The sequence below is a fragment of the Musa acuminata genome, chromosome BXJ1-6, assembly GCF_036884655.1.
Source record: "Musa acuminata AAA Group cultivar baxijiao chromosome BXJ1-6, Cavendish_Baxijiao_AAA, whole genome shotgun sequence".
Taxonomy (NCBI): Eukaryota; Viridiplantae; Streptophyta; class Magnoliopsida; order Zingiberales; family Musaceae; genus Musa; species Musa acuminata.
The window spans coordinates 6,824,501-6,840,231 of record NC_088332.1 but is presented as its reverse complement, the minus strand read 5'-3'; the positions used below and the strand labels follow the sequence as shown (position 1 = coordinate 6,840,231).

The 15,731-nt window shown below is 39.9% G+C and overlaps 3 protein-coding genes and 1 pseudogene across 4 annotated transcripts; 2 read left to right on the top strand and 2 right to left on the bottom strand.

Moving 5' to 3' along the window:
- Window positions 1–369: 369 nt before the first annotated feature.
- On the top strand, window positions 370–4,065 carry LOC103987172 (vacuolar protein sorting-associated protein 55 homolog). 2 transcript variants are annotated; one of them, XM_009405393.2, is made up of 5 exons: window positions 370–481; window positions 2,328–2,379; window positions 2,843–2,882; window positions 2,958–3,042; window positions 3,739–4,065. In XM_009405393.2, the coding sequence occupies exons 2-5, from the start codon at window positions 2,347–2,349 to the stop codon at window positions 3,920–3,922; spliced, it is 342 nt and encodes a 113-aa protein (XP_009403668.2). In that variant the 5' UTR covers window positions 370–481; window positions 2,328–2,346; the 3' UTR covers window positions 3,923–4,065. The 2 variants fall into 2 exon arrangements, with proteins under 2 accessions (XP_009403668.2, XP_065042641.1); XM_065186569.1 differs by lacking the exon at window positions 370–481 and adding an exon at window positions 2,185–2,245.
- A 3,216-nt stretch (window positions 4,066–7,281) lies between these two features.
- Window positions 7,282–8,351, bottom strand: LOC135675918 (protein S40-7-like). The gene has a single exon (XM_065186568.1). The coding sequence runs from the start codon at window positions 8,211–8,213 to the stop codon at window positions 7,503–7,505; it is 711 nt and encodes a 236-aa protein (XP_065042640.1). The 5' UTR covers window positions 8,214–8,351; the 3' UTR covers window positions 7,282–7,502.
- Window positions 8,352–9,535: 1,184 nt separating this feature from the next.
- On the top strand, window positions 9,536–14,214 carry LOC135675917 (small ribosomal subunit protein uS11y-like; annotated as a pseudogene).
- An 87-nt stretch (window positions 14,215–14,301) lies between these two features.
- LOC103988270 (uncharacterized) lies at window positions 14,302–15,509 on the bottom strand. The gene has a single exon (XM_018827265.2). The coding sequence runs from the start codon at window positions 15,118–15,120 to the stop codon at window positions 14,314–14,316; it is 807 nt and encodes a 268-aa protein (XP_018682810.2). The 5' UTR covers window positions 15,121–15,509; the 3' UTR covers window positions 14,302–14,313.
- Window positions 15,510–15,731: the final 222 nt, after the last annotated feature.

Sequence of the window (15,731 nt, the reverse complement as noted above, 5' to 3'; positions counted from 1 at the left end):
ATATTTTACTTATATTATAAAATTTTAATTAAATTAATTATAAAAATATTATACCATAGTAATTAAGGTCAATTACTATTTACTTAAAATTCTCACTTTCCGTTTTGAGATTGACTAGAGAGATCACGTCAAAAACCTTCGATCTCGATTTTTGTACAAGTTAATATATATATATATATATATATATATATATATATATATGTATATATATATATATATATATATATATATATATGTATATATATATATATATATATATATATATATATATTTGTAATAGTCTATGAATTTAGGGGAATAATTGAGGAAATTAATATATATATACATGTATAGATATGTATATGTATACGGTGGCATACAGAGAGGTACTTGCGGTCGCACAAGTCTCCGACCCAAACCCAACCGTGCTGCGCTTTATTTCGATCATTCGCCTCAGCTTCGGACTTTTGGTGGAGAGAAAAGATGGCGATGACCGTCGAAGGTAATTGATTCGATCTCTCCTCCTCCTCCTCCACGTCGTTGCAAAAATTCCAGGGTTTCGTAGTTTGATCCGTTTGTATGTTTTGTTCTAGAATTTATGGACTGGAATCGATTGTCATTGGAACGATTAGGGTTTCTCTTTTATGGTGATCTTAGGGATCGGTAGGGGTATTGGGAGGTCGAAAGATTGGATTTTGGAGCGCCTTTCTGTTGCTTGGTTTCCTTTTGTGCTGATCTTGGGATTAATGTGTCTTTCGTTGGTTATATGTATAATCGCTCCACATTAATCCCATCAAATTGCCTCTTTTTCCCTCCCTTCTTTGTTGGTGAAACTTCAACCACCATAATCCGATACGTTCTTGATTATTTTGGTCAAATATGGATTCTCATTACCGAAATTCTTTCATAGTTGAAGTGGAAATCTAGGATTCTGAGCTGCTTCTGAGTTCAATCATGTTTGGGACTTTGATTGGAAATTCTTGTCAGCATATTCCGTGATTTTCCAATCTTATTTTGGGTATCTTATTCTCAAAGGTTGATGATCTAATGCACATCATCACTTGTTATGTTGATTTGTCTTACTTCGACCTTTTTCATGTTTTTGTTTGTTGTCATGGGCGAGGCTTTCACACTAAAGGAGAAAACTCCTTAATGTGCTCTACTTAAATTGAATTAGTGAAATAGTTTAAGATGAACTCCTTGAATGTTATCATTGTTTTCTGGTGATGGATTCTTGTGAATTGTGAATTGTGAATGTTATCATTGTTGACATTGGTGGACAAAGATATGGGCGCTTACAAGCTTTGTGTGCAACTGCAATGGCCTTATGTAAGCTGATTACAGAAAGAAATTATTCCCTCCTAACCAACCATAAGATTGATAGATGTTACAAAGATATCTTTGGTTGACTTAGTTACAAAAACTAATAAGTTTACCTTGTAGACAATATTTAGGGCCTTGACAGTCTATATATTGAATGGTTGGACAATGAAGCGGAACCAAGCAAAATGATGTTATTGCATGGGGAAATTTTGGACAGACGGGTGTAAAAGTATGTTCTAGGCAGCTTTGGACTTGCAACTAAAATAGGACTTCCACAGCAATGGGCACCCTAAAGAATAAGTGGAACTATAGTAAAATTATCTAATGTGATAAATAACTCTAATGGCTAATTTATCTCAATATTGGCCCAGGTGGCTGTGAGTTTTAACATGGCCCAACTGGTCATGGTCTCTGCCACCAGTATCTTGTGCTCTGTCAGAACAGTAAGCAAGGCACAAACAAGAGCTTAAATTTGCAATAAATGTCAAGGAGGAGGATAATATCACCAAATTATCTGTAATCGAACATGATATTTTGAGAGGGAAATCTGAAAATGCTGTATTGTCTGTCAACCAGAGCCAGCAAAATCCATGTTTAATTTGCATGTGAACCTTGATTGATAACTAAGGGCATAGACAGCTCTGCAGTTGTTGATGTTCAGATTCCTGGATAATCCTTTATTTGTGTTGGAAAGAGTGATAACTCATGTCCAATGACTCTGTTGAAAGTTTATTACTTTTAAGTGCATTATTACCTAACTATTCAAATTCTCAATTAGGAACATTTGTATATCATGCACAAGCTCCAATCTGCTATACTATAGTTACTTGTCTGGTTTATTTCTTTTCTATTATTTGTGTTATCTGGTCTAATTCTTGTATTGTTTTCCTCCTCTGTTTATGCTGCCTTGGCTGATCATTTGACACGGATTGTCTGCTTCAGTGTAAGCCCAAGATTCTGATACCATGAATTTTTCTTGTTAACCGTGTGACAAGTACTATTTACCTCACTCTTGTTAAATGCAGGCTTGCTGGCCTTGCTTTTATGTTCTCGGCTAGCATCTTATTGCAAATTCTGGTATAGTTTCCTTCTCCAACTATGTTTAAATTTTGAGCAACATGGCCTGTTGATTTCTGAAATTTCAATTGCTTAACTTCTAGGCGGTTAACTGTCACTTAGCATTGAAAACTTCAATCTGTTCCGTGTTTCTTTTTTTTTTCCTTGAAGTTTTAAACTTTATTCCAGACTAATTTGTTATGATAGAGTCTGTAGCAGTCTAACCCTTTTGATAGAGATATCAGTTAATTTCCTTAAATAACATTAAAATTACTTTGCAGGCCCCACTCATTTTAATATTTTGAGAATGCCCAAGAAAGCTTAGATTCATTTATCTTCGAAATTTGATTATATGAGCCAATCTGTAGCCAATTGATTGTTTCTCTGTTACAGGCTTTGTTGATTACTTGACCATCTCTGCTGCGGCATATTCTGGTTTAGTTTTCTAAAACCAATGTTTCTGTGGATGTTTTTTATGTTGCAGGCATGTGCTTTATACAACAATTGGTGGCCTATGTTATCAGGTGAAAGATAAACACATTGCTTGGTTTGGTTGTTTGGATGGTTGTGTTGATAAAATGTTATTGGTTGATTTGCAGCACTCATGTATGTGCTATTGCCGATGCCATGTCTGTTCTTTGGAGATGGTTCAACACATTTCCTGACTACCAGGGAAGGAGGGGGGTTAGTTTACTTTGATCTCATCGTTTCAACATTATTTTCGGAATTTCTGAGCTATAAAAAGCTTGCATTTCTTTCATCTTGATCAAGCAATTGAGCTCATCAATCTGGATAGCATGATGATATCTTTTTTCTTGCTCCCTCACTTTGGCTCATGTATTTGGAAAGAAGGGGGACGGGATACTTAGCCCACTCCAGGGTCAACTTCACTTTGGCACATTAGGCTTTTCTCCTAATAAGGCCATTCATAAAATCGCAGGAGTCTTGGTTAGGTCAACTTATTGGAAATTTGGTTTTACCATTTTTAACAGCTCAATCCTATCTAGTTGTGGCACCACTTCAACCCGAATTTTAGCTGCATTTTTCTTTATGGAAAGCAATAGTTTCAGTATAGATTGAGTCTTTAGAATTACATGATATAAGCTAAGCCAGTGACCATGACTAATCAAAGAAAACCACAGGGTTTGTAGTAAGCACTTGCAAATTTGCGCATGGCTTTTGTCAATTTCCAATGTTTCCATGTTCCATCCAGTTACAGTTTAACTAGCAACTACAATATCAGCAGATTTTCAAACTCTGAACTGTTCATATAATTCACAAACTTTACTGGTCGTATTAGTGAGATATCTCCATTTTTTTTTTTTCATTTCATTTCTTTTCATGTTGGGTTATCTTGACATTGCCTCTCTTCTTCTGCAGCTGGATTAATGCTGCTAAGTTCTTGACTGGGGCATCAGCTATGGGGAGCATAGCAATTCCAGCAATCCTGAGGCATGCCCACCTAATCGAGACAGGAGCCATGTTAATAGAATTCACATCTTTCTTCATCCTTGTTTGCACTGTTCTTTGTTTCCATCGTGTTAGTCTTGATGAAGACTTCTAAATCTGTACTTGAGTCCAATGACAGAAAAACACTAGAACCATGTTCCATGTATCAGTGACTCTGGTCGACAATGTACCCAATTTTTAGCAGCCAGAGAGCCTGTTCAAAACTTCATCATCAAATTATCATGGTGTTTGCATCAACTAAGCTGCAAGTTTTATGCATGTTTCAGCAGAGAAAATGGCAAGTGATGATACGTATGGTTTGTAGTCTGGTGGTGTGCTTGTGTTATAGGTTCATCATCCATCTAAGATCCTCCCAATGAACAGCAGTGTTCCATCCCACTGCTCTATTCATTGTTCATGGAACATGTTTTGGGTTTGAAATAGATTGATTATATTTTGACCTAGGCATCTCTTGTGATGAACCCGCAAACCATTCTTTGATACATGAAAGGATAAGGATGCCATAAATTTACATTTGGCATTGTCCATCAAATGATAGTAGCTTTTGGTCAACACATATGATGATTCAGAATAATCAAGTTTTGTCCAGTAGGACATGGTCCAAATTTCCTAAGTATTTCATCCTCTATGCCTTAATGTTGTTCCATCTGAGGATACTGACTGCACATATGATCATGTTTTCTCTGCCATAGAAACATAAATAGACCCATCATGAAACCTCCAGCTGCAGCCACAGATCCATCAACAATTACACTTGACAGAACAACCATAGCAGTTATCATATGCTGAAGATAATGCTAAAGATAGCTTTACAGCAGTCACAAAATTATTAGCAGGGCAGTTACCCAAAAGCTCATCTATGATATTAAGCAAATAGGGTTAATATGACACCAGTAAATAACATAATAAAGGTGTTAATGAACCATGAATTAACCTGAGATTGAGCAAGTCAGGACTTTACATGAGCTTGTTGGCAAGAAGTGAAGAAGAATCTTATGTATGATTGGTTTGTTATCACATTTTAAACAAATACATGCATTTTATGTCACAAGCATGAAGGAGTTTCATGACAACAGATAGAAGACATGTATATGGGACAAGGCTTGTTAGGTTACAGCAATAACAATAGTCTCAGAAGCACCTCTTGTTTAACTATCTTGCATCTACAACACATGCAAAATAAAAGACTAGATGTGACATCCATCACCAAAAGCAGAACATGGAGATACTCACACTTGAATAACTTGAAAAAACATGCCAACTGAAGCGTACAATTTATGGAACAATAAAAAATAAAAAGAAGTTGTAAAGTCCCAACTACTTGAACAATAAAAGGAAGTGGTTCTATTGTTTCCAATGAATGCAATATCATTGATAGAACTCCAGCAAAAAAACAAAAAGAGGAAAAAAATTAAAGCTCAGACTAGAGACCTTGATACTTCTTGATCCATGAGACCAACAGTAGAAACATGGCTACAAAGGTACAGATGATATGACTTCTTAAAGAGACCCAGTTTTGCATGTCAGATAATAGAAAATCACATACTGAAGCATTCTGTATCATCTGTGATAACAAATGAAGAGTAATTGGCAACTTACTTGAGGTCTTCAAAGATACATAAACATTTACTTGCATATTTATCATGGCTCTTGTACTCTTGGAGCCAAAAGTTACCAAGGTAAATGTCTTTTTTTTCTTGATCTGATAAATGAAGAAAAAACTTAAGACTTACACTGATATCTTTGCTCATGCGGTTGTCTTCATGTCATAAAAAATTCACAATTAAACCCAAAGAAAGTTAGTGCTTGAAAAGGAGAGTATTTGTGATTTCCAAGTATTCAAAATTTTGATCCAAATTGAACAGTAGCGATCAGAAAACCATATAACACTGTCAAGCTTTTGGTATGGTACTTCAGCTAAACAATTTAACCTATTCTGAGCATTGTTGACAGCTTTTAGTTATTTAAACATATGAACATCATGTGTGTGCATGAGCAGCAACAAACAATATATTTAATGCCTACACTGGTTATCTTAATAACCTTATAAAATATATATAGATTGTAGACACTTAATGACTAACCTGCAAGTAGTTTAAGAAATTGCTCCAGTCAAAAGGTCAGGTAAGAATATGGCTATCCGGTCTGCTCTAGAACACCAAAATCCATGCAGATGTACATTTTTGTGTGTATAAGGATAATTTCATCAATCACAACAAAAATTATCAATGATAAAAATTATGACTTTAGTTCAACGTAAAAATGAAAAGAAGCTCCAGAGAGTGGGGCCAAGATATTGCGATTTATCCTGCTCTGAAGCATCCAACTCGTTGCATAATATATTTGTTGGCATCTTCAATTAGAAGAAGACATTACAGTCCAAGAAGGCATTTACAATATGAGAAGATATAAATATTTGTTTTATCAACTATCAAGCCATCCGATGGTTATCATGGTTCAGTAACAAATAGATGACCGAAATATCTTTGCATTTCAAGCTCTCCAAGCCAGCGATCCTTATTTGAGATGTCAAATGGAAACCTGGCCTCATTTTCATTCTTTCGTCTTATAGATTGGGCATTTGATATTTTTGATATTCAACTGGCAACAGATAATTCTAATTCATGAAGATATTTGCAAAAAGGTATCTTAGCTGGGAAGAAAATTTTACAGTAGACATTTATGACTAGAGTACTAAGTTGGCAAAAATATAATTGGTTTCTAGACCACATTGAAAAGTAAAGTTACATACACAATACTTTTTAAGGTTCTAATGGAAACAGTTGTTTTAAGATTAATACAAAAGTAGCTGAATTGTAACCAATTTGAATGAAAAGATTGCGACAGGAATGAAGAGTTATAGAAAAGCATTAAAAACACAAGTAAAAAACCAAAGTTTCACTGACAAAAGAAAACACTTTTCTCTCTATCCTCCAAAAATCCTATGTCCAACCACATGCCACCACAACACGACTATATGTAACAGAGAGGCCATTACCTAAACATTTCAAAGGCAATGAGCCCCTAGTTAGAAGAATTTTCATGTTCTAACATTGGTTATCAAAGGTAAGTAACCTCTTATTAGAATAAAAATGTAAGCTTCTTCAGTCTCCTCTAGCATTGAGCAAAACCATGTTCATACATTTTTCACTTTTACATCAAGGGTAGATTATGTTGATAGATAATTCAGAAACAATAAACAGGAATATGTTGTATTTGAATTTTGAATAACTAAAGCAAGCGCAAGAAAGCACTCTCCGATCTAACCATGATGGCTCTTCCTCAGGATCTAAATCACCAACAGGAAAGTTGTTCTCTCTCTCTCTCTCTCTACCCTAAAATTTCAAGAAATTTGAACTCTTTTTATACCATTCTGCATATTAATTCCAAATGGCCTATAACAATTTAAAGGATGGAAGAAATAATGCAAAGAACGAGGGTGAATTATAACAATAGAGGAAGGGGGCCAAGCATTTATCATTTATGAGATTTGATGAACAAAAATGGAGATCGAGGCCTAACGAAAACGGAGGTAGAGGCCAAGCATTCTCGTTTATTACGCTAAATCATCGAAAGCTCGCCAATTTCTCCCCAGAACATCACGTACTCCTCATTTCCATAACTAAAAGAGTCAAAATTTTTTAGAGCGTGCAAGAAACCTTTTTTCTCGGAACTCAATCAAGAAAACCTGTCTTTTGCAGCACAGCATTGCGAACCCGGCGCAGATCCCTCCCCTTGAGCGTCCTCCCGACTCCCTCCAACACCGAGAATGGGATCATCGACGGTCCATTCCCAGAAGCCCTCGCCACGATCTCGTGCGGCGGAAGCATCTCGTACTCGTCCCCGTCTCCGTCCACTCCCTCTATCTGGAACTCTTCCCAGCCTTTCTTCACCTTCGGCGACACCGCAGGCACGTTGACCGGCGCTGACTGCTGGTAGATCTTCCCGGCGGGCATCGACAACGAGCAATTCAAATTCTTCTTGGACGTCACCGGGATCATCCGGGCGGAGGTCACAGGGGACGCTTCAGCCGAGGGCGGGAACGGAGCGACGGCGGCCTTCCGGTGGACAAACGGATGCAGCTTCTCGTCGTCCTCCGAGAGGGCGGCGAGGATGCCGGAGCTCAGGAGGGAGATGTGGCATGGTCCGGCGCCGGGAAGGGCGGAGAGGGAACGGCTAGGTTTCCGGGTCCCCACGACGGCGGGAGGGACGGGTCTGGGGGAGCCGTCGCGGATCGGGTCGCAGGGGGAGGCCTCGGAGCCAATCCAGAAGACGTCGTCCTCATGGAGCTCGTCCCCGGCCGGGGCGGAGGACCGGGGAGGTGCGGCGAAGAGGCCGAGGAAGCGGTCGGCGAGGAGGGATCGCTGGGAGCGGAATGTCTCCATCACCCTCGCCCTCCGGCGTCAGCGGCGGCGTCTCTGGCTTCCGTCGGTGGCGCTCCTGTTGCGCTCCACCACCATCATAAGAAAGGACGGGCGGAGGAGACGTGAACCGAGACTGGAATACGGACCGGAGGGGGGACCGAGACGGGGATTAAATGCCGGATGTGAGGGGATCATCCGACGTGTTGCGGAAGCAGAGGCGTCGGACGCGGGGCCCTCCACGTACGCCTTCTATCACAACGTCCGCATATCAACCAATACGCGGTTACATCATATGCCTTCCCTTTCTCCCGTTCGAGGTCACCAACGGCGACGATCTTGTTCGCATATAATCTCACGTGCACGGTGCCTTCTCGCTGGCCCTGGAACCGAGGAAGCCCGTCTCATCTGTCTGTTCCCGAACAGCGTTCTTTTTCGATGCATAACGTGTGCTAATCTCAATCGATCAAAGCTTGGGCCCACAATTTTTCTCTGCATATTCGGAGCCACGTACATATGTTTTCATGAACGCTGCAAGCAGACGGATACAACGGCGAGCTGACCTTACGTCACCCGGGAGGTGTGAGTCCGAGGAGCGCGCACGGCTCAGATCGTTTGTCCCCAGCCTCGCCGCCGTCGGATCATGAATCAACGGTTGTGCTGTGTGCAGGAGAAGAGGACGTGCGGGACGCATCCCCGTGCATGGCCTTTACATGCAGTGGGCGGATTCGTGTCGCAATGGGAACCAATAAAATGACACTCATATTATCCAATTGTGTCACTTTCGAAATTATAGATTATTCATAAATTGCATGGATAAATGATAATTTATTTAGCATTACATCGACCACTTCAACATGAGATGATATTGATGGTAACATGCCACCTGACCTGTGCACTCCAACAATGCAAGATTAAACCAAAAAACAATTGGATGTTAACCTAATCCAAAATGTTGGTGGTGGGAATTCTTTATCTCATTTGTGCCATTTAATTCGTAAAACATCACCATCATGCATTGGATGTGAATGTGAAAGGGTTGTCGATTATATTATGGGAATATTAAATGTCCAAAGGCCGTCTACAGTCTTTAATGCAAATCTTTAAGAGTCCTAACGTCGCAAAGCAACTCTAATGACCTATCAGCCTCGTAAATTATGGATTAGAAGGGGTTTAACATCACATAATGCTGATCACAGGAGAGGGTATTATAGTCATTTAAGCACCGGAATGGGCTCATTTACTATAGCCCAGCTTCCGTAGTGACAACGTGATATGACGTATGGGCCGCATGTTCCGGAGGGGTATCATGGTCATTTGAAGCACCTTACATGCAGCAAAGAAGGGCGAGCCGGATAAAAGGGGTCGGGGATTAGGGTTTGGCCCTTGCTCCCGCGGGGGAAACGCTGGATTTGTCGGCGTCGTCTTCCTGCCTCCCGCCGCGACCATGGTGAGCGATCCGAATCGTCTCATCGCGTGTATTCAATTGTTCCGCTTCTTCTGTGGCCTCCGCCGCTTTGTGTATCCACAGTGCGCTTGATCTCAATCTTCCAAGTAACAACTTTTACGTGTCTCAGCCTCTGATATGCTTGGATATCCATAGTGGGGTTCTACATCTTCTCAGTTTTGTTTGTTATTTTCGTCCTTGGATGGATTATGGATCGTTATTTGTTTCCATTAGTGTTGTCTAGTTATGTGCTTATAATGGCATTTGGAGGTCTATATCTTTAGATGAATCCATATGTTCTGCTTTGCTTGAATCTAATTTAAGTATAATTTGGCATTAATTCTATTCCTTATCGATTGGATATGGATGTGCAGTCTGGAAGAAGGAAGACTAGGGAGCCGAAGGAGGAAAATGTGACGCTTGGGCCAGCTGTGAGGGAAGGAGAGCAAGTATTCGGGGTTGCTCATATCTTTGCATCATTCAATGACACTTTCATTGTGGGTCACAATGCCTTTTTTCTTCTTCTAAATGAATGGTTCTATACAATGAATGTTATTCATTCTGCATTATTAACATTCTCTTTTTTTTTTTTTTTTGTAAATCTGCAGCATGTTACAGATTTATCGGGGAGGGAAACACTCAGTTCGTATTACAGGTTATGTCTAGCTTTCTACAATGTTTTACCTTGGATGAGATAGGATGAAAAATATTTACCTACTTCACTAGATTAGTCAGTTTATTATTGTGCAAGTCAGCAACATGGTCATCCATGATATTTAATGTTAATGGCTTGTTGAATTAGGCTTATAGTGGTCTATGCTGTCCTTGAATATCTTTTTTTTTTATAGTAACAAGAAAGTTGAGTTGGTTACAGTGTAAGATGGAAAATAGTAGACTAAATAGTGAAAGTGTAGTATAAAGTGAATAAGAAATGATAATTAAGCAGTGATAAAGTCTTCTCATGTGTAAATAGTAAATATATTACATTTATCTAAATAGTGTCAGCTTTCGAAAGTTCAATCAAGGGGTTATGTGAATTATTTTCATGCATGCACATGTTTGTGTAATTTGATGTATGTGCTTGGTTTTCAAAGTGTCGCCCTTAAGATCACCTTCCTCCCAACTTATGGAAGCGTTTCAAGTCATAGTCACACAATATGAATAGCTTGGTTTCAAAGAGTTCTTCTGTGAAACTTTTACGTTTTCCGTTTGATTTTGGGCTCTGTTTTGTGGCATTTGATATTCCTTAAATGTGAACACTAGAGCGAGCTGCACTTCTTTTCTGTGGCTCATCTGTTGTCATTCAGTGGATTTCTCTTGCCAGTGCTCTTGTGAAGTGCCTATTTCGTGGCATAGGAATACATTTATATTCAAACAAAACCTTTTTTAGTAATATAGAAAAGAGACGTGTATGTTATCAAAAGCTAGTTTATGATGTTGGCTTAAAATGTTTGATTTTATGATGATTTGATAGACCAGGTTGCTGTGTAGTAAGTTAATAGTAAATGAATTTTGTTTCTAACAAAAGTCTTCCTTTATTTGGTAGTTTTAAATAATTTGGAAGGATCCGCTAGGTGATTGGGTTTGAGTTCCTAGAAGACAACATTAAGCTCTGTGATAAATATATATATGTATGCATGCAAGCAAGCTAAGAACCTCTGCTTCACAGCCGAACCAGGGACTGACAGTTAAGAAAGGTTAGAAATTGTGTAGCTTGGTGGAAGAACTGTCTTTTCCAGTGACATTGAAGAATAATTGACTTTCACTAAATAGTTGTGAAAGTATAGTATGAAGTGAAAAAGAAGTGATAATCAAGCATGATCATCAGAAATGTCCATGAAGTGAAAAAGAAGTGTAACATGGTCATCCATGACATTTAATGTTAATGGCTTGTTGAATCATGTTTACGGTGTTCTGTACTGGCCTTGAATATCTTGCTGATAGTAATAAGAAAGTTGTGTTGGTTACAGTGTAAGATGGTAATTAGTAGACTAAATAGTTGTGAAAGTATAGTATGAAGTGAAAAAAAAAGGTGATAATTAAGCAGTCATGAATGTCAGCTGATGTGTAAATAGTAAATATGTATTGCATTTATTCAAGATATATATATATATATAATATAATATAATATAAAATTTTTATGCATGCACGTGTTTATGTAATTGATGTTTGTGCTTGGTTTTCAAAGCGTGGCCCTTAAGATCACCTTCCTCATACCTTATGGAAGCATTTTGAGCCATAGTCACACAATATGAATGGCATGGTATCAAAGAGTTCTTCTGTGAAACCTTTCCTTATTCCATTTAATCTTGGGCTGTCTATTTTGGCATTTTATATTCCTCAAATGTGAACGATGGAGTTAGCTGCACTTCTTTTCCATGGCTCATCTGTTGTCACAGTGGATTTCTCTTGCCATGCTCTTGTGAAGTGCCTATTTTGTGGAATAGGAAGACATTTAGATTCAAATAGAATCTTTTTTTAGTAATTTAAATAAGATATGTGTATGTTATTAAAAGCTAGTTTATGCTGTTACTTTAAAATGTTCAATTTTATGGTGATTTGATAGATCAAGTGGTCGTGTAGAGTAAGTTATCAATAAATGATTTTTTATATAAAATTCTACCATTATTTGGCATTTTCAATGATATAGGGTCATCTTGGTGATTGAATTTGAGTTCCTGGAAGGCAACATTAAGTGCTGTAATAAATACATGCAAATAACATCTGCTTCACAGAGGAACCAGGGACAAAGAAAAGACCTTTCTCCGGTGACAGTGAAGAATCATTAAATTTCACTGTACTAAATTTGTCAAAAGTTAAAACTACCTTTTCCATTCTCTCTTGATGCAAGTATATAGGGTTAAAAAAAATCTTTAAATGAATAACAATGTGTAGAATGTGTTGGGTAATTTTAATAACATACGTCCATGACATAACACACATAATATGTAATTGGTGTCTTGGTCAATCTTAGGATGTCTCACTGTGTATCAATCTTGTTTGCATAAGGCATGCACATCACGTACAGGACACCTGTTTTCTCTGGCTGTCTCTATCCTCTTCTCTGATTGTGTTATTTTTTTATTGCAAGTGTGTTGTAATGTGAATGTTTTGTCATTTGCAGGTGTTATGAAGGTCAAAGCTGACAGGGATGAATCATCTCCATATGCAGCCATGCTTGCAGCACAAGATGTTGCACAGAGATGCAAGGTCTGCCATTTTGTAGTGTACATTCTTGATACTTCCATTGACTTGTTGAAATGGTGTTCATTCTCCATTTTTCCTGTAGGAACTTGGGATCACTGCTTTACATATTAAGCTGCGAGCTACTGGTGGGAATAAGACAAAGACACCTGGTCCTGGTGCTCAATCTGCTCTTAGGGCCCTTGCTCGCTCTGGCATGAAAATTGGCCGCATTGGTAAGATCCTATGTTTTCACTATTGCTTTTTTCTTTGTGTTGTGTGAGACAATTGGTATGTTATCTGGGTTGTTGATGGTTTTTTTATGCTTAACATGTTTGTTATTTTCCAAAACACATTAATCAATTGGTATAGTTATGCCAACTTTAACTTGTCAATTTGTATTTTTCCAGTTATGTTAGTGATGCAATCCATTGGTAAGATCCTATGCTATAACTGTATGACTGACCATTAAAAGCTTGTGATGTGTTATGGTCACTTGTGTTTTGTTACCCACCTTCTAGCTTTCCACCTGTCAGAATATACAGCCTACTAATGCCAGCTTGCTTTTTTTGGCATCAGTATTAGGTTCCTGTTCTGCATTGTCAAGTTGTTGTTATCAGTTTGTATTCCCTATAAAAATGTCATATTTTTTGCTCTTCTGATTTGTTGTTCTATGTCGTAGTACGATTACCGTGTCTTGAACATTATTTTACAGTTGAGGTGATGGTTCATGCCTATTTGAGACGGACAGCAAGATTGTAGTTCTAGATATATATATATTTTTGGTCGCTGGTCTGATCAAAGTTGTTAATTTCCAACGTAATCTCGGAAACATGCTCTATATTATGTGACTTCCGTAGTTGGGACATTAAGAGCTATATTGTTGTAGTAGTTTCATTATCGGGTCATTTTGGATCATATACTTTCTGCTTTGGCTTTTGCATCCAGCAAGAAGTGTTTTCTACTGATTACTCGAAAGAATAAGGTTTTGACATTTACACCTTTCCGAGCTAGCATAACATAAGGTCTTTGTAGAACCCTTTTTTTCCTTTTTGTACAGAATTTTGTATCTTGTACAGAATAATTTTAATGAACATTACATGTCCCGTTCACATCCAAACTGGATTAACTTTGTGTTTCTATGTGGCATCGCAGAGGATGTAACTCCCATCCCTACAGACAGCAGCACCCGCAGAAAGGGCGGAAGAAGAGGGAGACTGTAGTTCATCAACCTTTGTTCTCTTCCCTTCCATTTTTCTTGGTGAACTTATTTTAGTTGCTACCAAAGGGTTTTTAGTTGTTCAACGATGAACAACGCTTTGAAATCTGTAATTTAGCTGAAGCTATGACCGAAATGTGCATAATCCTAATTTCATGTCGATCGATCTCCACAAACATGGAATGAATGTTGACAGTGACTGCTTGGTTGCAAGCCATGAATTCTAAATCTGCATCGTATCATTCGGACTGGATCAAAGTGTGTCGTCCGTGTTATCAAGAGAACTTGGGAAGCTTCGTTATATCATTTGATTCGAGTACAATCAATACCACATGATTCGAGTCCAGGTCCCCAAGCCACGTCGTCGGCCGGCGGCCCGACGCGAACCGCGACATCTGCCCCAGTTTTGGCGGCTCCTTCGCCGGCTCCGCCGCCACCCTCCGCGTCCCCGGCACTTCCGCCGGCTGCGTCTCCGTAGCGGCAGTCACGGACGGCCCGTCTCCGACGCGGCTGCCGCAGCATAACGCCGCTGGTAAGCTCGGCCAGCACCCTGCATGCTCCGCCCCGCCCTCCTCCCTCGACGATCGGCGGGACCGCCTCCGAACCCCGTCCCCCTCGACCAGGACCTCCCCGAAGCACGAAACCTTGGGTGACCCGGGCTCTTCGTCAGGCACCACAAAGGTCCGCCTGCCATTGCCGCTGATGCGGAATAGCTTCCTGGGAAAGATGGAAACGTTGTTGATGCGGCGCCTGCCGCGGCCGAGGCGGCCGCCGAGATGCTGGAACTTGCGGCCGAGGTCGATGCCAGGGAGGATGGCCTGAAGGCAGCCGGAGAAGCGCTGCGAGTAGGACGGCAGCTTGGGGTTGGGGATGGAGTTGGCGTTCGGCCGCTGCTGAGCCTGCGCCTTGGCGGATTCCTTGCGCTCAAGCACGGGGGCGAATGTTCTGGTCAAGGCGCCCTCGCCGCGGCCGATCTGCGCCTCGATAGACTCCAGCTGGAGGTCCACGATGCGGTCGGCTACCGTCGGATCGCTCCCGTCGCAGCAGGCGAGTGCTTCGCGGTCGACCTGCGGTATCGACATCAGACAAGGCAACAAGACAACGCCGGAGACGAAGAAAGACGGGAGAGGGTGCGGGAGTTTTAAAGCACTGAAGCGTATTCTCGACGTCTCAATCAGCTTGGGAGCTTTGGCCGTGCGATCGGCCTCTGTTGAGCCAAATGGAAGGTTGACTTTGGTGCTTGCCGACGTTATAAACGCCTACCCGCCATCGCGCATTGTTCTCTCGTTCCTCCGTTGCTTCTTCCAGAAGAGAATCAACTCCGAGCTCGCGCAGTATCGGAGTATATAAAAGTGTAGGGGAAGCAGGTCAACCGAGAGGCCATGGAATCAACAGAGTGCCAACGTGGGTTTGACGCATGCAGAGACCATCCTCCCTACAAATCATAAACATATGATTAGGTAATGATTTCTTATCAAGATTAGTAATACATATATGATAATTATCGACTCAATAAATTCTTATCAAGTTTACAAATATAAATTTGTGTGCAAATTATGTATGCTTATGTAACTCCTTACTTCTACTCTCACATGTACCTTACATATATTACTAAGGTAGGATGTGACTTTTCAGTTTAATTACTAATATTAATAGAAGTATAGTAAAAATAGATAAATAGTCTTAAAAATAA